Source organism: Ciconia boyciana, chromosome 1 (genome assembly GCF_034638445.1).
Source record: "Ciconia boyciana chromosome 1, ASM3463844v1, whole genome shotgun sequence".
In the NCBI taxonomy this organism is placed as follows: domain Eukaryota; kingdom Metazoa; phylum Chordata; class Aves; order Ciconiiformes; family Ciconiidae; genus Ciconia; species Ciconia boyciana.
In genome coordinates this window covers 216548003-216568795 of record NC_132934.1, presented here as the reverse complement: position 1 = coordinate 216568795, position 20793 = coordinate 216548003, and the positions used below count along the sequence as shown (strand labels likewise).

General features: G+C 50.2%; 1 protein-coding gene across 3 annotated transcripts in view; it reads left to right on the top strand.

The window, feature by feature from the left end:
• Nucleotides 1–20793, top strand: part of CAPN5 (calpain 5) — a 58315-nt gene that overhangs the window by 16593 nt on the left and 20929 nt on the right. For 2 of the 3 annotated variants that reach the window (XM_072850874.1, XM_072850875.1), the window contains exon 3: nt 17847–17978. The exons of the other annotated variant lie outside the window; for it this stretch is intronic. In XM_072850874.1, the coding sequence (XP_072706975.1) occupies nt 17847–17978 (132 nt within the window). The remainder of the gene's footprint in view (nt 1–17846; nt 17979–20793) is intronic. 3 annotated transcript variants of the gene reach the window in all.

Sequence of the window (20793 nt, the reverse complement as noted above, 5' to 3'; positions counted from 1 at the left end):
CAGGGAGACCTGCTGCACCCAGGTCCGGGCTGTTCTGCTCCCAGTGAGGCCCAGGAGCAAAGGAGGCTTCTCTGTGACTCTGTTTCCCTGTGCATAAAACAGAGAGAAGATTTGCAACCAGGTTGGTGTTGGGTGCTCTTGTTAAGTCTGGTGGATCCAGCAACATTCATTCATTCATTTGGAAAGAGAGAAGAAGATAAGCTTTGGGTAGGTTAGTTGGTCTTGGGGTCTTTGGGAGGTGGGTGGTCTAACCCATCCTTCCTCTCCTGTGCAAAACCCATGTCCTCTGCATGTCCTCTGCAAAAAGCGCTCTGCGTGTCCTCCGTGCTGCTGTGTCTGGCATGGCGGCAGGTTGTGGGAGGCCGGGGGTGACGTTGCCTGTCCCCAGTGCTGCCTGTCCCCCTTCCGCTGTGCTCAGAAGGACAGCCTGTCTGCCCAAAAGATGCACATCAGGGCCTGAGGGCACTATGTCTAGGGGAATTTGGGTGCCCTGGTATGGCCATCTGCTTGGGGTTGACTATGAGGCCACTTCTCAGACTGCCATGAAATACAAGGAGTCCCAGGGAGCAACGATAATTGCAGCTGGGGAGAGGCAATATCACAGCATCTAACACACCTGGGTCTCCTTCCTTGCCTGCGGGGAGGAGCAGCCCTCGCTGCCCAGCCCGTGCTGTTTCGCATACAGCTTGGTGGCATTTCAGCGTGGCAGGGTCGCCTGAGCTGCCGTTGTCTTCCTCGCCCCCGCCAGCAGCCCAGAAAATCAGCTGGCCTTTTGCAAGACAGTGCTGTGTCTGTCTGGGTGAGGACAGTCCGGGAGGTGGACAAAAAGGCTTTGTGTGAAGGGAGAAACAGAGCTGAACTGACTCTTTGTGGCAGGAGGGGCTGGGCCCCCCAGCTTCCCACCGGGCTTCTTGTGGGAGGTCTCGCTTCCCTCTGCTCTGCCTTGGGCTCTTCCATGGCAGCTCTGCCTGGACATAGGGTTTGTGCAAGGCTCTGAGTGCGTTTTAGCTTATTCCCCTTGTCTGCTGGAGTGGAAAGATGCTCTGTGCACAGCTGCCTTCTGAAAACAGGGCTCACCATGGTTTGGTCTCATTGTGGAGGACAACATGAAAACCCCTTGCACGTCCCACATATAAGTAATGCCCAAGACTTTCTAAACAACTTTATGTGGGACTAAAGGGTAAGGATGTATTTGACACCCCCTTGCTGTTTTGCATTCAGAGACACACATTAATTCAGCCCCACATCTAATGACAGAGGGTTGGATGCAGTTGTAGAGGGGCAAAGTTTGCTCGTCTTCTGCTGAGCATCTATGTCGCAGAGCTTGCCACATGGGTCACGAACGACTCTGGTTATTCAGACTTTATGATACATAGACTTGTCAGTGCTTCTTTTCAGGTAGAAAGGAACCCTTTTCGGAATGGGTGACCCACCTCTTCTCCATCTGCTTTTCTGGCTTTCAGCTCACTTGGTGTTCAGGCATGTAACATCACTTCTTGCTTAGGAAGACGTGAGGTCAGCTAGCAAGGTATCATCCTGTTGCTGCCTTGCTCCTGAGAGCATGATGTCTTTCTAAGAAAGGTTCTGCACCTCCTGGTCTTCATCTACATGGTGGCATGCTCAGCTAGGTCCAACCCTATCCCTGCTCAAGCATGGAGTGAATTCAAGCTCTTTGAACCAGCCAGCTCTGCAGTTTGAACAGAGGCTACTTCTGGCATGGGCTGGCAGTGGGAATGGGTGATGGAAGTGGGTCCCATGTGCAAGCAAGGTCCTGCATGCTTAACCAGAGGTGGAAATGGTCCCTCTTTCACTGCTTCTGCACCAGACAAAGGGAACTTTGCCAGCAATTTCGGCACCAGAAGGAGTCCATGCTGAGCAATAGCAGTCTCCTTGATGCCGCTGTCTGGTAGGATCGTCTGATCAGACCTGTCTAGCTTCCCTGACCACAGAATTGCCATAAAAAAAGAATTTGAGCTCATATGTGCCCTGGTTACTGCTGAGGTTTCCAGAGGGCTCTTTCTTTAGAGGACTTCTCCAAGTTCTTTCCTTTCAGTTGTCCATTTTGGCAAAAGTGACTGAATTTCACGAGGAGAAGAACTGCTTTGTGCCAGCCAGCCAATGCAAAGTGACATTTTTAGTTGCTGGACCCAGTCCTGCCTGAATTAATATGGGGTCTCTAAGGGAGAGAGCCCAGCAAAAGGTCCCAGCATCTTCTGCAAGAAAGCAAAGGCAGTACATCTAGGCGTTAGGGATCTTGATGTATATCTCACCACTTTGCTGTCTGCAAGAGAGCTGGGAGAGGGTGTAAGAACTGCATGAATGCAGTTGTAAAATCCCGTGTTGCTCTGAAACAATTTTACACCCACTGTAGCGGGTCTTGCTGTGTGTCCAGCCTGAGGTCTGCTGCAGAATTAACCATGCTCATTCCTACATCTGTAAACTGCTTGCTCTGGTCTCTGCACGGGACGTAGCGGCAACGCTCAGAGGTTGTGGAGCAAGAGCTGGAAGCGACTGTTGGAGGTTGCATGGGAGAAACCGGGTAGAGTCTTCACACAGAAACATCATCGGCTTCTCCAATTTAAAGCAGTGTTCAGTAAGGTCCAAAATGTCCATGAAGTTCAAATCAACTGCTCTGCTTGTGTGGTAATTGCACGATATGATTATTAAGTCACGCTAAGTCCCTACAGCATCCTCTTTCTATTACAACCAGGAAATCTTTCCTTAGGCAATCACATTTTATTCTTGTTTAGAACAAACAATGACTGATACTCCCAGCTTTTGGCAAGTGCTGTTTTGGGGAGTTCCTGACCCAGAAATGGAGTCTGCCAGTCCCGGGGACACCGTCTGCAGGGAGGGGATGGTGTGTACACACCTCTGTTATCTCTCAGGGCCATGCCCATGGTTTGTTTTGGAGAGTTTCAGCTGTAACTGCGTGATAAAATGCAAAAGCTCATCATGCCTCAAGCTTTGCTGTGAGAGCAGAGTGGGTGTGGAATGGAAATAAAAGGCATCAGCTATTAAAAACAACTGTTTGCTTTCTCAGAAAGGCTGTTGCTTATGACCTATGCAGAGAAGTGATACGTAGGAACTAACTTTTTCAGGCAAAGCACTTGCATGTGAAAAGTAGCTGTAGTGAACTCACTGGGGTAGTGGGAATGAGCTTTGGCAGAGGCAGGATCTCATTCCCGTGTACTTACGTGGCACTAGCACAGATCTAAACAGCCCATCCCTTGTGTGTGCATCCCTTCCTTCCCGACCAGGACCTGCCCTCATCCTTTCTGCTCCTCCACGTGCTCCCAAAGCCTGAGGTTGCTTTGGCCAAAAAAAAAGCAGTCTCTGCCGTGCTCTCCCTCTTGCTTGAGGTTTATCTGGGCAGGGGGAAAAAGGGGAAGCTGAAGGACTTTGCTGGAACAGCTCATGAATAACCCTTCCCAGGTCAGGCTGTTTTGCTTCAACTTCCTCCTGCATCTGGCGTTGCAGCCTTTCCTGGAACGGGCTTAGCCTTATTCTTTCCAGTGGGGTGTCCTCCCTCCCTCCCTTCCTCCCTGCTTTCTCCTGGCCTCGAGCCCTGCTCTGGATGCCAGATCTTTGCAGAGGGAGCAGCTGTTTGAGCCCTCTAATGGGGCTTTGGCTTCGGTGGTTGTTTGCCGGACGTCTTCGTGATGCAGCACGGTGAAGCCAGAAAGCTAATTGCTCGAGTGTATTGGAGGGAGGGAAGCCATAGCATCAGCCTGAGCTGGGAAGGGGGTCCTGAAGAGTGTTGTTTTAGTTCATCCACTTAAAAATGAGACTGGCTGCTCATTGCCGAGCCAAAGCAGATTTTAGAGCTGGCTAGGGCAGCATCAGCGGCTCTTTCGGGCAGCAGCACTTGGCTACTGCATTAGAAATTAAACCTAGCTTTTTGGACTAAGCCCAAATCCCAGTACCTTGCTTGAAACTCCTTTCCCTTGCACTCTGCCTGCTACCGTATGAAGGAGGGGAGACCTCTGTATTCAGGCAAGTAGTACCACCCGTAGAGAAAGCCTTAGCCTGATCCTCCAGCTCTGGGTTTTGCCCTCCCTGTTTGAGACAGGAATGCTGGCAGAGCAGCACGGGAGCAGGAGTTTTACTCTGTGCATTGGTGAGCTGGTCTGGGCTTTTGGGAGCTAGGTAAATGGGGGAGGGTGGTACCGAGAAGAAGGGAAGGGGATGGATGAGATGGAGGCTGGGAGGCAGAAATAAGGGGGGATCTGGGGCAGCCGGCTGTGTCTGTTGATCCCCTGGGAAAAAAACAGTGATGGCCCAGGGTGGAAGAGGCCATGCACCCTGTGGGGAAGCAGTTCATCTCTTCTAATCATCACTGTCCCAAACTCTCTTCTTGGGCACAGGCCACTTCCAGTGATGCTGTGGGATTGGTACAGAGCTAAATTAGGGTCGTTAGTACCCCTGGGCCTTAGCAAGGGCTTGCTCTCTCTCTGCAGCAAGGAGGGCCACGTGGTTCAGGTTCAGTCCACCAAGCGATGACCTGCTGCTGAGACTGGTCACCGTCCAGGACAAATTCGGGCATCGCTATGCTCCTGTGGGAAGCAAACGAAGCCTCGTGGGAGGCTTAGGCCACGCACAGATGTGATGTTGAACAGCATGAACTGCATGCTCTAGTCCTTCAGCTCTTCCCAGGGAGCAAGGCTGAGTCTGGAGAAGGTTTTCTCCTCCCTGTCCTAGGAGGCAGCCCGGGCTGCTGTGTGCTGAGTGTTTCCCTGCCCACAGCAGTGTGTTGCAGGACCTTGCAGAAGCACCTCATGGTCTTCCCTGAGATGCAGAGTGGTTGGGACGAGAGATCCCAAAGATGCTTGGAGGGGACCAGGTGGCAACTCAGTGCGGAGCTGCACCAAAGGCGGTGTAACGAGAAGCTGTGACGAAGCACGAGGGTTTCCAAGCAGGCTGTTGTCACAGTGACTGGGTGGCTCAAGGTGACGTGCGGTGATGGTTGAACCTGAGCTGCACCTCTGCACTGTGAGTTCAAGCCTGGCTGGTTGCAACCACCAGAGAAACTCTCTTGGATGAAGTCTACACCCTCCCATCTCCAGGGGAAGAGTTTTGCCCTCCAACCCTGTTTCTCAGTATTTTTCTCTCTCTCCAGCGTTTGCTTGCAAGCGCCGAGTTATCTCTGCGGGAATTGTCAAGGGATGTTGTCACTGATTAAACAGCACAAAGGTAGATTCTTGCTAAACGGCAATATTATTTTATCTGGGTGCAGAGGCAGTGTCATTTAGAGGGAAAAGTCTGAGAGTCAGAGTAGTTTTGGGGGAGATAGGAGTCCTGGTGTTTTGGGAAGGGTTGTGGGAAGCGGGAGGTCTTAGGGCAGTAGGGCCATGGCATTTTCAGCCCTACTGTGGCACTGGGGAGATATGCTCTCATTCATAGCCCTGTTTTTTTTTTCTTCCAGCCAGACAAGAAGAATCTTGTTTTAGAAACTGAGAAAATACCATTTTTCTGTAGCTACTTCCCTGTCAGTCTGACATATATCTAGCCTGACTTGTGTATAGGGGTTTTGTCCATTATACCCATTGTCTCCCGAATTTGATGCTATTGTGTTTGGAGGATGAGGAGATGTTGCAGGATGGAGGAGCATCTTTCAGATCCACTTTTCCTTCTGTTATTAAGCACTTAGCTCCTTCCACTTGCTGAGTGAGGGTTATACAATCAATCCCCACGGGGTTTTCCTGGAAGGGGAAAGGAGTCAATGAACTAATTCACTAAAAGCAGGACCGGCACTTGCCTGCCCGCAAGTTTCTGCATTAAAAGGTCTTTTTCTCAGTGTATAGCACAGGCTGGGAAGCTGACAAAAACACAAGGGCGAAAATAATGGGGAAGACAGAGATTAAGTTCCTGCAGTTCTTTGCTCTGACAGCTCACCCGAAGCAGGCGCATGGAGGCAATTAAAATGGTAATGGTCATTGGGAGCAATAAGCTTCTGGTGCCCCACCTGGGCCTTCTTCTGCCAGAAATACTAACTTCTAGCACCTGCACTCCAGGGATGTCTTTGCTCAGCTTTTTGCAGCTTTTTGGCCTGTCTCACTCAGTTTTGGTCCTGCCCGAAAGACGCTTGGGGTTAACATTGATGCTGTGGCTCCTCTGTGCTGCTGGATGGACTGAGGGATCGTCTCCTCGGAGCAGAGTCTGTCATCTCTCTGCGATCCATCACGGGAGTCGGAGTCCTTCCAGACCTTTGTGTTTCTCAGCTTAGGAATTTATGAGCTGCTCGCCTGTTAATTTATCTGCCGTTTTCAGTAAAGCCTGGAGCTGATTGCCGGTCTGGTCGCTCCTTGCCAGGAAAGGATTTGGTCACCCTTTAATGCAATCTCTGAATTGACCTTGGTTTTACATTTTTAAGCCATTCACAGGCTTCACCCCTCCCCTCAAGGATGGACAAGATAATTTTTGTTATTATTTATGCTTATTTTAAAAGGTTTATTCTCTCATTGAATGGGATGCTGACTCTGACTGTTCCAGCAGATCTCGCCAGATCCTCCCAGGGCTACGGCCCCATGGTGCCAGGCAAACACGCTCTCCCCCTTGGTCCCAGTGAGGATAGGGGGTGATAAGCTGCCCAGCATGAGTATGGCTCACTGCAGCCTTTGATAAGAAATTAGCCAGCCAGTCTGTTCTGTCCTCGGCATCAGAAGGACATGTCCTTAATGCAAAACCAACAGTAAAATCAGAGGATTAGATTAATTGCCTGCTTCTTGATGCAACTGCGCGTCAGTGTCTAGAAATTATTGTATTGGTAATGGGGAAGAGCATAACGGTAGCAGAGGGCATTGCAGAAAGGAGCCCTGGGCATCCGCTGCCCTTTCTGAGCTCCGTGGGAAGGAATGGTGCAAATCCTCCTGGATTTGTCTCTGGGGTAGCAGAGGGGCACGTTCAGCCTGCGGAGCGGCTACAGAGCTAGTTATGCCCTGGATCAGCCCAGGCTTTTAATCTTGGTGCAAGCTGGGAGGTGTTGCACCACCTGTGAGCTCTAATTTTTGAGCCCTTAGAGAGGATGGGATTTTGGGGCAATTTGCCTGTGTTAAGGGCAGGCTCAGGCGTCCTGGAACAAGTGCCTTTTGCCGAAGCCCTTGCAAAGTCCCCTTGCAAAGACTGGATCAGGCACGGTGCTGCCTCTTGCAGAAGGCAAATTAAACATGAGGTGCAGTAAAACCAGGGGCTGACTCTGGCCACTGCAAGAAGTGGTTAAAGAAAGAAACAAATAGGAGGAAGCGTTGGTGGCAGGACGACAGCCGGAGCCATGCCAGCCCTGCGGCTGGAGCAGAAAAGGAGCCGTTTCCTTGGTCTGGCGGATTCGAAGCCAGAGTTGTCGATGTGTTGGCTGATTTCTGCGCAACGAGAGCTCATGGCACTTCCTTGAATTAACTCCCCATTGAACTAAATTTGACCTGCTTCCTCTAAGCACCATCCAGTTTTATTTTTCCAGGAGAGGAAAATCCACTGTGGCTCTGGATCACTTGCTCTGAAGACCAGTCCCTGCCACAGGATTTGCTTTTTTTTTTTTTTTTTTCGTGTGAATTGGCTTAGCTTCAGTATACACCCCTTGGATCTTGTGCGCACACTTGCTTGCTTCCGCATTTCTGTTCCCTTTAAATATATGGTAACACTGTAATGCATATGTGGTCGTGGCAGACGGATACCTACACCTGTAAAGAAGTAGGTATAAACCCTCTTTCCATCATCTTTCCTTCTTCCCTTGCTCAGCAGAGCCTGGACTCTTGTCCAGTCCAGGAGCATCAATGGGTTGACTGGGAATGAATAAATGCAGATAGCGTCTGTCTTTGTAAACACCCCAGGGCAAGGGCTTGTCCTTTCCTTGCTGCCAAACTACTAATGCCGTCTGAATTATTTGTAGGGAGCATTAAATTCTCCAAGTCATCCCTTTTTAAAATAAAACCCCAACACAATTTGACAGTAAGTGGAATGGCACCGTTTCTCCTCTGATATATACAACGCAACACGGAGACTGTGCAAGTACTGCCCCAAAGCCCTGCAAAGATTAAAAACCCGTTTATGAAGCAGACTGAGGTGTGTAGTGGAGGAAAGTGTGGTAGGGTGGGATTTTTGTCCTAAGCGAAGGCACTTAGCCCAATGCATTCATTTAGACCTGTGTGTGCTGAAACACTGTGCAATGGGGGGATGAATTTCTTGGGATGATGCTGCCCTGCTTGACCGTCCTACCCATGCTCGTGGCCGTCTGTCCCCATCCTGCATGCTGTCTCGCTGCCATGGGCCACTGCAGGGACCTGGTCTTCAGCTCCCTGCTATGTCCCCGGCAACTCTGTGGACAAACCAGTCTTGAACTGGGGCACTCGGGGAAGTGGAGGAGAATGAAAAGCATCCTTGGGAAAGGACAAAGGCTATAGGTGTTGGCAGTGCCCTGGAGCAGAGCACAGGCGCTCGGTAGTTGAGCTCTCCAGGACCAAGCCTGCACAGTGGGATGCCAACCTGTGTGATCTGTGACCCCTTCACATCCTCATCTGGATGCTCATCTCTATGAAAACCCACCAATAGGTCCCTTTTAGACTATTCTTTGGCATAGAAAGCGCAGCCAAAAGCAGCACCCCAGGGTGATGCTCTCATGGGATTTTGATAGATGCTCTGGCTTCACCCCCTTTTTGGCCCTAGCTTCCCAGGTGCCCTAAATGAGATCAGCACTTCAGCCACTGTTTCCAGTCCCTGTGGGGCAGGGGCAAGCTGGCATCACTTCCCCACCCCTTGAGGCTGGTGGTGTCTTGCTCAGATCTCACAAGAAGAAATCAGGTCAGCAAGGGCGAGCTGAAGCATGTCCCCTTCGGGTGATAGCTGGGGCCAGCAGGAGCTGTGTTGACCAACAAGGCAAGAGACTGCAGCTTGGGAGGGGTGACGTGTGTGTTCACGTAGAGATGAAACAAAACATCCCACATCTTTGATATTTCTGGATCTTTGGGAAGAGATCACTGCTCAGTGATGCATTCCTCCCAGTTCCCCTCCAAGAAGGAAAAGGGTGGACAAACCATCTTAATGGAGAGTGGTCATACATGGTTAAAGCTTGACTGTGGTCTGATACAAGTACCACTGACAGAGTTATGTAAGAATTAATGATGGAAAATGTAAACAGAGTGCTTAATAACTGCAGGAACTAAGTTAGACTAAAGTCTAACCATACACGTTTAGCTTGTATACAGCCCACATAAACCATGTAGTCAGTTTGTGTGAAGACCCTGTGGTACCTATTGCTGGGAGAGCTTGTGCATGTTCCTGTCTTGGAGCTGCTGCTGCTGTACCTGCGTTGTTGTGTCTCTCAGTGAACTGGCAGCAAACTGAGCATGAGTTGAAGGCTTCAAAGTCTCATCTGGAAATGCTGTGTATTGCCTGTGTTACTGGGAAAATCGAGCAGGTCAGGAGGAAATCACCGTAGGGGAAAGTGATGTTACAGAGGAGAGATGAAGCTTGCTTGAGTTTGACGTCTCTGTGAACTCCTGCAGTTTCATGACTCGAGCCCATGGCCTCATGGGAAGATCCCCACTGGTTGTTAAACACAGGCTTCATCCTTTTTGGTGAACACCCCTCTTGGAGGTGCCGGCCAGCGCCAGCTAATGCTGGGTGCTTTCGGGCAACCCTGCTGCCAAGTTCCTCTCCACTTCCTTCTCTCAACAGTGGCAGGAGCTCAGCCTTTTCCTGGTGGCTGAATATTGAATAATTTTCACTAAATAATGCCCCTTTTTGTCCTTTCTCGCAGCTAACAAGCTCACGAGTCCACATTTCTAGAGGGTGGTTTTCTCATCAAGCGGGTTTCTCTGTTTGTAAAGCTACACCCAGGGTATGAATAACCAGAATAGGTGTGGGCTGGAAGTAATTTCTTTAAATGGCTTAAACTTGTGATAACCTCTTCATCGTCATTGCATAGTCAGAGATTTAATTGGAACTGTGGTGGGGTCAAGTCCTGGTCTTGGATCGAGGTGCTGCTGTGCTATAAATATGACACAACCACAAACCAAAGGGCAGTTCCTCGTGCTGGGACAGTATGGCTCAAGGGGGTGTGGGAGGTATCCCCGTGGAAAAGTAGTTAGGAGGTTTTGATCTGGGATATGCACAGTGGAGGGTGGAGGTAATTTTCCTTGGCAGCTTTGGGTTCCTTCTTTTCCTATCAATAACTTGGCTCTTAGAATAATTAAAAAAAAAAAAGAAAAGAAACCTGCATGATTTAGATTCTTAAATCCTGTTTTAGAAGATTGGCTTTCAGTGAGACAGAGGAATTGGGATTCAGGCAGGGCAGCATTCAGCAGGCACAAGTGCCAAATGTGAATTATGTCACTTGGAGGCAGAAACGGTGTAGCCGAGCTTGTGTCCACATCAGCTTGCTCCAGGATTTCACAATAGCTCTGTGATGAGTGGGTGGTTTTGGACCATTCCTCCCGAAATACTATGGTTTCTCACAGCAGGGCTTCCTTGAATAGGTTCCTCCCTTCCCACCAACACGTCCCTGCCACCGTGTTCTCCAGGGTGGGGCCTGATGGCTCAAAAGTGGTGCAAGCTGTGGAACATCCTCATGGCTCATGCCTGTGGTTCATGGTCCCTCACTTGTACCAATGTGACTGTGAACCTCCCCAAGAACCAGTCTGGGGCCTGATGCAGATAGTTTCAAGCCAAAGCAGTTCCTCTGGTTGAGTTTGGACCCCACAACTAGAAGTGCTGGCACGACTGAGGGAGCAGTGTGCCATGGTGAGAGGACAGGCTTTGGAGGGTGGGTGTATTTTAAACCCATGATGCTGCCAAACCAGGGTTGTTCCTTGCCCTGCAAGTCCTTAGCACTGTCCCAAAGGAGCTCGGTCAAGGGAGATCCGTAGGAGAGCTCAAGGCTGGGATATGATAGAGGATGGGGGGACTTGGGAGAAGGTGGCCAGCAGCACTGTGGTGAATCAGAGGGGTATATCTGTCATAGGGTGTTAAAGTTAAAACAGCCATGGGAGCTTCTTTTTGTTTGTCCTCCTCCACCTCTCTGGTATAGCTGCCTAGAGCCCATGCCTACATGTACTAAGATTTAAGGGAAGGAGATCCAGGTGGAGCCATCCCTGGGAGGTGCTACGTTTGCTCAGTGTCCTCTCCTTCACTTCTCAAGACTGTAGTTGTGTGCACTTGTAAGGTTCAGGCTGGCTCAGGCGATGTAGCATGAAAAGGAACCAGGTGACATTGTTTCCATAAAGGAATAATGGCTCGTGTGGTGACCAGACTGCGCTGGGACCTGAAACCAAGAGGGACCACTTCTGCCTCTGGATGGGGTAACCTGGGGCCCGTCATCTCACTGCTCTGAACATCCCACCCCCCAGTTTGTCAGCGAGGTGTGTCAAGACTTTCCTGCTTTGGCGCTGAGAACTGCAGATCTCAGGGCTGTCAGGATGCAGGGAGTATTTTTTCTTAGCGACTCTGCAACCAGACGCATCAAAACAACTCACTGTGGGAGACACAATCTGGGGAGGGCTGTGTCTGAACGCATGGAGATGCTAAAAGCCAGGCTGTGGTGGCCTCTGCATCAGTCTTGGCTGGGTAGAGACTGAAGAAGTCTTGGACTGAGTAATGGTGAGGCTTTCCAAGAGTGCATCCCTGGAGAACGCGGGCAGAAGGAACGGGAACGGCGGGTCCAAGGTCTCTGCACTTGTTCCAGTCTCCTTCCCATCCTTCTCCCTCTCCATCTGCTCCTGGGGAGGTGCAGTGCTCTCACAGCATGTTGCATCTCTCCACGTCTCATTGCTTTAACAGAGACCTCTTTGGTGCCTTTGTACTTTGGATACCCGGAAGATAAAACCATAGAGGGACCCGCCAAGGCTGCTAAGCCTGCAAATTGACCTTTAGATCTTGTTTGCCACCGTCCCCGCTCTTTCTGGTGCCAAAACAAACGGCACGGCATGGTGCTCAGGTACACAAGCAGAGTCATGGGGTTGGTGGGGAGTGTATTGTTTTGATGCCTCCCTTTACAAGCAAGTCCCATTTCCTGTGGGTGGAGTGTCCAATGCCCTTTGCGTGGCATGGGAGCTGGTAACAGATACAAGTGTGTATACATTGAGATACTCTGAGCGGATTAGCATTCGGGATGCCTGACTGAGGTAATACAAACCCCCACAAACAGTTTTATAGGGTGTAGATATTACCGACCAAACCTACCCTTCAAAGCCGAGCCACTGAGGATATAATTTTTAATAGAGCCTGTTGCAATAGGACAAGGGATAATGGTTTTAAACTAAAAGAGGGGAGATTCAGACCTGATATAAGGAAGACATTTTTTACGATGAGGGTGGTGAAACACCGGCACAGGTTGCCCAGAGAGGTGGTAGATGCCCCATCCCTGGAAATGTTCAAGGTCAGGTTGGACGGGGCTCTGAGCAACCTGATCTAGTGGAAGATGTCCCTGCTCATTGCAGGGGGGGTGGACTAGATGACCTTTAAAGGTCCCTTCCAACCCAAACCATTCTCTAATTCTACGATTCTATTATTCTATAATAATCCCTCTGAAAACATGGACCCCTGGTTTTCTAAACTCAGCCTATTTCCCTTCCCTTCCCTATGTCACCCTGGTGCAAATTTTTTAATTGCCCTTTTTGCAAAATCTCATCCCAGTGCAGGTACCTGCAGCAAGGCAGCGCAGGGACCTTTGTGTCGGCTGTGTCACCATTGCTCGCTGTGCTTGGATGCCTCTTGCTCTCTTGGCTGTGTGAGTGACATTTAAGGCACAGGATCCTTTTGGTTCCCCCATTGCCTGGGAGGGGGGAAAGCGCAGCCGCACTAGTAGATTATCTTGCTGATTTTGCAAGTCTGAGTGAAAGCATTGTTCCTGAAACAGCCAGGCTCTGCAATGCAATTAGACTAGTCTGCTCCTTGCAAAATCTTGTTAGCAAAAAATGGTCCTAGCATGCAGCAGATGTTGTATCTCACATGGTTATTTTCCCCCCTTAGCTTTTTCCCTCCCCGCAGCTGGCTTGACAGGATCCAGATCCCCAGTGAATCTAAAGCTCAGAAATCTGCACTGGGAAACGTTTATGACAAGACAGTCACCAATTACAAAGCCAATTAGAGGGTGATTTGCTCATTACTACCCTGTGTGGAATTGGACTAGCTGGAGAAGATGAGGGTGATATTTTCTGGTTTAAATGCATTTGGAAGGAAATTGTGTGTGTTGGGGAAAGAGTACCAAAGGGGAGAGCAGAGGAAAAGCCCACATGCTTTTTGGTGGGAAGCAAAATTACACCACCAAGTGCAAGATAATTGCACTGACTAGGTCTTTTTTCCTTAATGGACTTCAATAACCCAAAGCCAGAGGGAGCAAACTGGCCCATTTTGGGCTCCCATAAGCCAGACCTGGTACCTCTGCAATCAGCCTCTCATCAACAGGGACCTCAAAGTCCTCTCCCAGCCCTGGCTCTGATTTCCACCTCTGTCCCAGATACCTTGCAGGAGAAAGGATGTGGGAAGGAGTATATGAATCACCAGAACTTTGAATCACTAGTTTGGCCCTCCCTTTGTTATCAGGCTATATCTTTCCATAGGACCATCCACACAGGCTTTCTCTAAGTTGTATTTTGTAGCCTGGAGCTCAGCGGCCATTTCAGCAGCCACTTTTATGGAGGGCAAATCAGCTCTGATGGTGCTTAGGATCCTTGGGATACTCCAAGGCAGGTTCTCCTTGGGGGTGAAGAGGCATGGATGGCTCTCTTCATCCAAGGTGGAGTCAAGAGCAACACACTGAAGCCATAGCTTCCCTGAAGCCATAGCTTTTGGCTGTCCCCCCCTATTCTTCGCTGTTCACCATCTGTGTCCAGACTAGCAGCAGCCATGACCCAGGAGCTAGCTGTGGTGAGATGAAGGACAGGATGAACTCACTGTTTGCTGAAGCCTTGGGTGCCATGGGGCAGTTTGAGGTGGCTCTGGGGTGGCTGATGCCTGAACCCAAGAGACCCCCCGGGGTGTGTGTGGGTGTGCGCATTTGTGTGCTGCCCTCTTATCTCGGGGTTGTGGTGCTGGGAGGGTGACGTGGTGTTTGCTTTTTGGAGAAGCGCCCGCCTGGATAAATGTTATTGCTCAACTGGCTTCTGTCTGCTGCACGGGAGGGAGGGGAGGAAACCAAGGTGATGACCTACGATCAGAGCATCTCTGTTTCTCTCCTCCCCTTGCACATACAAACCCCAGGCCCTGTAATTCAGTCTGGCTGCAGAACAAGCTCTTTGTCTCTTTCAGCTCTGTCTGCAGGAAAAGGAAAACTAAGTTCAATGCTTTTCTTGGCTCTTTTTGACCTAGTTCCCACTTGTCTCTAGTTCGTCACCCACCTCTGCATGTGGACATGGTGCTTCATGGCTCTGAGTGTGTTTTGCACCCTGAAGGTGCTGCATCACACACCAGGGCCCCAGTGTGCTCCGTGCAACGCTGGGGGCATTGCAGCCTTGCTGAAGCAGTGCCTGGGTCCCTTGCTCCCACCTCAGTACAGGCAGAGCACCCAGGGAATGGCATCCCTGCAGATTGAAGGCCACGCAGTCTAGACCAGGGCCAAAATGTGTGAGTGGGAGCTCACCAGCTTCAGTGGGGACTGAAGAATCCAAGTAATTTAATATTGGGAAGCTCCAGTCTAAGGGATTTGGGAAACCTTCTCAGGAAGTTTTGGTGGGGAGACTGACCCACGGATGAGTCTTACCCTGATGGGATCAGCTCCGCAGCATTAGAGCAAGGAGGCAATGCTGCCTTCCCCTGGGCGAGTGCAGCAAAGGGCCATGAAGATCATTAAGGGGCTGGAGCATCTGACACGAGGAGAGGCTGAGAGAGCTGGGATTCTTCAGTCTGGAGAAGAGAAGGCTCAGGGAGATCTTAACGATGTGCATAAATACCTGATGGCAGGGAATGAAGAAGAGGTGCCCAGTGACAGGACAAGAGACAGTGGGTGCAAATTGAAAAACAGGAAATTCCATTTAAACATGAGAAAATACTTTTTTACTGTAAGAGTGGTCCAAACACTGGCACAGGTTGCCCAGAGAGGTTGTGGAGTCTCCATCCCTGGAGATATTCAAAATCTGACTGAACACGGTCCTGGGCAAGCTGCTCTAGCTGACCCTGCTTTGAGTAGGTGGGATGGACTGGATGATCTCCAGAAGTTCCTTCTAACCACATTGATTTGGTGATTCTGTGCTTAGGATCAGTGGGAGTCCACTGGGACCGAGCTCAGTCCTAGGGCTTGAGGGTGCTGCGTGGTCCTTCTGCAAGGAAGCATGGCAGCCCTTCTCTGCCCTTCAGGGTGGACTCCTGGGAAGGCTCACTGAGCATTTTGGGATTTGCACAAGTTTTGTGCAGAGCTCACATGGTGTTTCCTTCCAGCTGGGCCTGTATATCGTGCTGGGCTGATCCTCGTGCAAAGCATTTCTCCTTCTCCAAGGCCTGATGCATCTCCAGGCACCAGGCATGCAAGATCCTGGGTCGAGGGAGAGGCTGTCACCCCCTGCCACAGCAGAGGATTGTGGCATTTAGCAACCTTTGTGCTCCTAGGAAACTTCCAATTCAGCTGCAAACTGCCATGGGGTTTTGCATATTATGAGGGAAGGAAGTTAAAAAGTCCATAGACTTCTAAATTGTAGAGCAAGCGTGTGCTTTCAGCCACAACCGTGCTGGACCAAAAGCACCTTGAAACGCCACATCCAAGTGTGCACCTGAATGGGAAATGCCTACTGCAGCATCTGAAGAGCTGCCTGAATGAATCCTTCAAGAATGATATGCCCTTAGGGACCCATCTGCGTTAGTGGGAAGAGAAGCTGTCAAATGAGAATTATGTTTTGCAGAGGGAGCCTGCCCTGGCGTGAGCGTTTCCAGCCATGGCACCTTTGTTGCTGCCATGGGTCCAAGAGAGTAGGGTCTAATGAGCTGCACCCCTCGTCTGTGCCAGGGCAGGCTGCTCTTTTGATAAGTACATAGAGCTTCCCTCTATTAAAATGAGCAACCACAGGGTCTTAATTTGCAAGCTTTTTCCTGGTGATGGGGAAATCACAGCTAACTGGTAGCTCTGCTCTTAGGAAAGGTCCCTGAGCATCTGACAGCCTCTACCCTATGCTAATTTCTGCCAAGCAGGATATGCTTTTCATGCTTTTATGTTCTCCCCTGACTACATAATACCGAGCGACTCCTTTTTTGTACACTGCAGATTCACCCAAGGGTAGAAAGGGCAGCTGTGGTCCTCAAATGGGGCAAACACGGTGCCGCTGCCCCCCAGAGCAGGATCACGAAAAGCTGATCTTGCAGACATCCCCATCACCAACAGACAGGACGGACGCATCCCCTGCTGCTGGGTTCTTCCTCGGTGGTATGAAACAGGAGTTAGACCCCACTGCTCCTCTCCCATCCCCGTCTGCACTCAGCGATGCTGAGAAGCGCAGTTGGCTCTTGCCTTTGGTGGCTGTCAGCTTGCCTCCCTCTAGCGCTTATCCCAACCTCCTGCAACGCCTGCGGCTGGGAGGGGATTACTCCTCTCCCTTGGGCTTGATCCCTGCCCAGTTTGTGTCTGGATGGAGCTCAGGTTATTTTTTTAGGTGTACGGTGCTGGCTGGGTTAGCTGGGAATAGCAGGAGGTGCTTACGAAGCAGCGATTCCTTTTCCTCCCCGTGATGGGCAGAGGCAATGCAAGTCCTCATGTGCAAAGTTTTGGGGGAACACTCTGGGTGCAGCCAGCCTGAAAAACTGGGAGGTGTGCAGGAAGAAGGAAAATCTACTTTTCCTTTCCCCCTTTCACATTAAACGCAATAACAAAGGGGAAAAGATTCTTTCAGCTCTTTGTCTATCCCATCCTCTCCCAGCCTCCAGCTGGACATGACCTTCCAAACTGGATTGATCAGGAGAAAAGTTAAAAATAAAAAAAAAAAGCAGTGTTTCACACAAAGCTTGCGCAACACCCTCTGTTATTTTAGTGCTTTTTTGGACAGGCTTTAAGTGGGAGTGGGAAGAAGGGAGAGAAACCTGGCAGGAGCTGGGCAGAGGAAAGGCGATGTGGTTGGTGCCTGAGTGGTTGGAGGGATGAGCTCACCTCCTAGCCACCTCCTACCCAAGTTTCTCCGTTCATGGTGCCCGTGCACAATCCGCCATGCTGGTTTTGGTGTCAGAATGAGCATTTAATCCTCCTAGCCCAGTGGCAAAGCTTTTGGCTCACCGAATTTTCTCTATCTGCTGTGCTAAGATCTGGAAGGACAGACCTCCTGGGTGAGGACACTTGGCTTCTTGCAGCCATGGCTGAGCCCTCAATCTGCATTGAGGTTTCCTGGTCTGATTTAGGCACTGAGATTCCTCATCTAAATGCCTGGCTCTGCCCTGCTCCTGCAGAGTTTTATTTTTGGATGGATGCACAAGTTCCAGTATGGGAGATGGTGGGTTTGGGTGATGTGCTTATGCTCTCCAGAGCAAAATAAGAGAGAGAAGCTTGTAAAGCAGTCATGGAGTAGAGAGAGCTGAAGGGCTTATGAGAAATAACAAAGAGTGGACTTAGAAGAAGGGATGGGTCAGTAAGGCTGTAATGGTGTGAAAACATACTATTATCACCAGAGATAATTATAGCAAAGCTGTGCTGATGCTGGAACAAAATAGGGATTAGGTCTGGCGTCACTTCGGCAGTGATGATGCCCATGTCCTGGTGAGAGCAGAAGGCAGGACAGGGTCCTCCTGCCACCGGCATGATAAGCAAGGCCAGCAGAAAGCTGCAGGTGGGATTTAAATGGAGCCTGAGGAAGAGAGAAAGAGATTTTCCTTTGCCAAGAAGCCTTGCTCCTGATTTCCCTGTCTCCTCGCTTACCCAGTGTGTCTGTTTTTCTCCTGTCCCACAGGAAATCTGCAATGATCCACATCTCTTTGTGGATGGGATCAGCTCCCATGACTTACACCAGGGCCAGGTTGGGAACTGCTGGTTTGTGGCTGCCTGCTCCTCCCTGGCATCCCGGGAGTCTCTGTGGCAGAAGGTAAGCGGTTCCCCATGCCAGGGGAAAGCCTGTCTTCAACACCTTGGCTTCACGTTGTGTTTGTCCAGCTCAAAAACTGGTTCTTCAGGGCTGCCTCAGGTCCTGAAAAACTGTTCATGTGCAAAAACCTCCCTTAAAGGACTATCTTTCAAGGGGAATTAGTCATCATGACTGCAGTCACATGACACTCAAGCCAAACCCTTGGCCAGTTTCTCCTTAACCATGTGGATCAAGTCCCGTCCTGTCCTCCAGATCCCAAATCTGACCCTCCCCACTCCAAAATAACCTAAAAAACAACAAGAAGAACAAAATTCAGGATGCTCAGCTGCAGCGTTTGGCCCCATTTCCCTAGTTCCCTTGGTGTTACCTCTCTTTGGCTGCTTAGTGTGTGCCCACCTTGGCCATGAGACACCTTGCGCTGGGGCAGGTAGGGTGATTTGAGGGTATTAGTACCTCTCCCAAGCCATTGCTTCCCCAAAGTATCCATCGCTGGCATGTCCCATCGCTGGATTGCACCATGTAGCAGTGCTCCTTTGAGTGTGGGGTCCAAAGGGACTGTGTTGTGGGCCAGAAAGCCACCAAGGAGCTGCACCAGAGCTCCAGACCTGGGCTGCAGACCCAGGGAGCAACTACAGAGGTACAGGGGAGAAGGAGGTGCTCAGTGCCACTTCCTTGGACAGTCTGTGCCCTTCTCCACCATGTCCTCAGCTACAGAAGAAGTCAGTCCTGTGAAAGCCAAGGCAGGGGGGCTTCAGACCCTGGTACAGGCGTGCCTCATCGTAGGACAAGAGACCAGCAAGTCGCAAGCACCTTTTCCTAGATTTTACTGCAAAAGGCAGCCAGCAAAGTCCTACAGTGTGTGCAGACAGCATCAACTGCTTCACCCACAGCCTCCTACTACAACAGACCCAAAAGGGGTCCCTGCACCCTGTGCCTTTGCATCTGCTCTGTGTGCTGTGGTACTTCCAGTTTCTGCTGCGTGTGGTTTTTGTGATCATTAACACTAAGCTCAGGAATTCGTTTGTTGCAGCATCCCCATTTTCTGTTAAAATCAAGGTTTTCCTTTATATGGGAACGGGATAGCTGTCGTTGGCTTCTGGATAAGCCGTAAGGTTTCTGCCCATCGTGGCTGTGGTGACTGTTGTGGCTGTTGTTACAGGTGTGGTGCAAGGGGTTGTTTATCTTGTTCCTCTGCATCAACGTCTCCCAAGGGCAAGCAGGCGAGTTGTCTTCCCTCCTCACCATTCACTTCCAGCCCTGCCCTGGGAAATGCCAACCGAACAGAAACCGGGTCCCTTTGGACACCTCATTATTTCAGTTTGCCAACGGCATTGCTTTTCCTCCCTTGGCAATTTGGCTGTGGGTGTTCGTGACTTCTCATTTTCCATGCCCTTAACTCTCAGAGGCTCTTCTTTACCTGCCTCCTCTTTCTTTCAGAAAGGTTTGGTTTCTGGCAAAAGCTGCAGCCCTCTCCCCAAGCCTTCCCTCCCAATTGTTTGCTGTGGTGTTTGCTACAGGGCTCTGGTCAGACATGCTTCAGCATACGCCTGCTTTTGGAGACCTCTGAATTAGATGGAACCTTAGCTCACCCTTTGCAAGGTGCTTTGAGGGCTTATGATGAATTGCAAGGAGTAAGCATGGCTATAAACTGCAGCAGCAACTTTTAAAGCAAAATGAGAGACGTCAAGCGCGCACATTAACCCCTTGGTCCAAAGAGACACCAGCTCTGCTGATGTGCTGGGATTAGAGCATGCTCCTTGCCGAAGATCTCGGACCCCTTCGTTGGCCCAGAAATAATGGACCTCTTGGTCCTTGGTACAGTCGCACGTGCAATTGTGATAACATTGCTGGAGGTACCCAGCAATGCTCCTTGGCCCTCGGGCATCTCCACACATAGGACCCAATGCCTGCAGGACAAACCTCTATTCCTTACTGATTGATATACCGATGTAAGCAACAGTTGAGGGGACAGACAGGGCAGCAAAACACTAGGTTTTTACACCTAGTTTAAAACCTAGTTTTAGTGTCATTAGACACCAAAACATCTCAGATTCAGGGTCCAGGAGGAGCTGAAAGATGCTGATGCAGGTTTTAGTATCACTGAAATATCAGTACAGGGATCTTGGCCCAGGTCTCCCATTGCTGCTAGAAAATGTAATCCTGATTTACACCAGGATGTAACTTAGGCTCTGTGTGTCCCTTGCTCCACTTCACATGGTGAAACTGTCTCAAATGTGGGGAGGGGGAATACCTTCAAGGGAATAGGACGGGCCAGCCACATCCCTGTGTGTCCCAAGAGATGATTTTATTCACATGCTTTCTTCCACCTCACTCCAAGGCTCCCTCCATGTCCCTCCTTACCATTAAGCCTGTGGTGTTTGAGTCACTGAGTGGGAATGGGGGACTGGAAGTTAATTTAGAGCTGTTTTCTATTTTTCTGACTCTTGGCTGGCCCTACATGGCTTTAGGTGTGATCTGGCTCTATAACACCCTTTCCATGACCCTTCAGAGGTGTCTAGCTCTTATGAAAATAAATTAAACCCTTGAAATGGGGGGGTTTAAATAATTTCCAGCAGTGCTTTGTCCTAAAGGGCTGTCTGGATCTATAACCTGCGCTCCCACAGGTTGCATTGGTATTGCTCAACAAACGAGGGACAGGGGCCAGACTCTGAAGCCAAGTGGTTCATACAACCCTGCATCTCCACCATCTAGCCTGGTCTCCTTCCCCCTCAGTTGCTTCCAGAGCACAGGGCAGTCTTGGATGAGATGCCACAAGCAGATAGCTCTGAGGGCACCCACCTCCCAGTGTCCATTT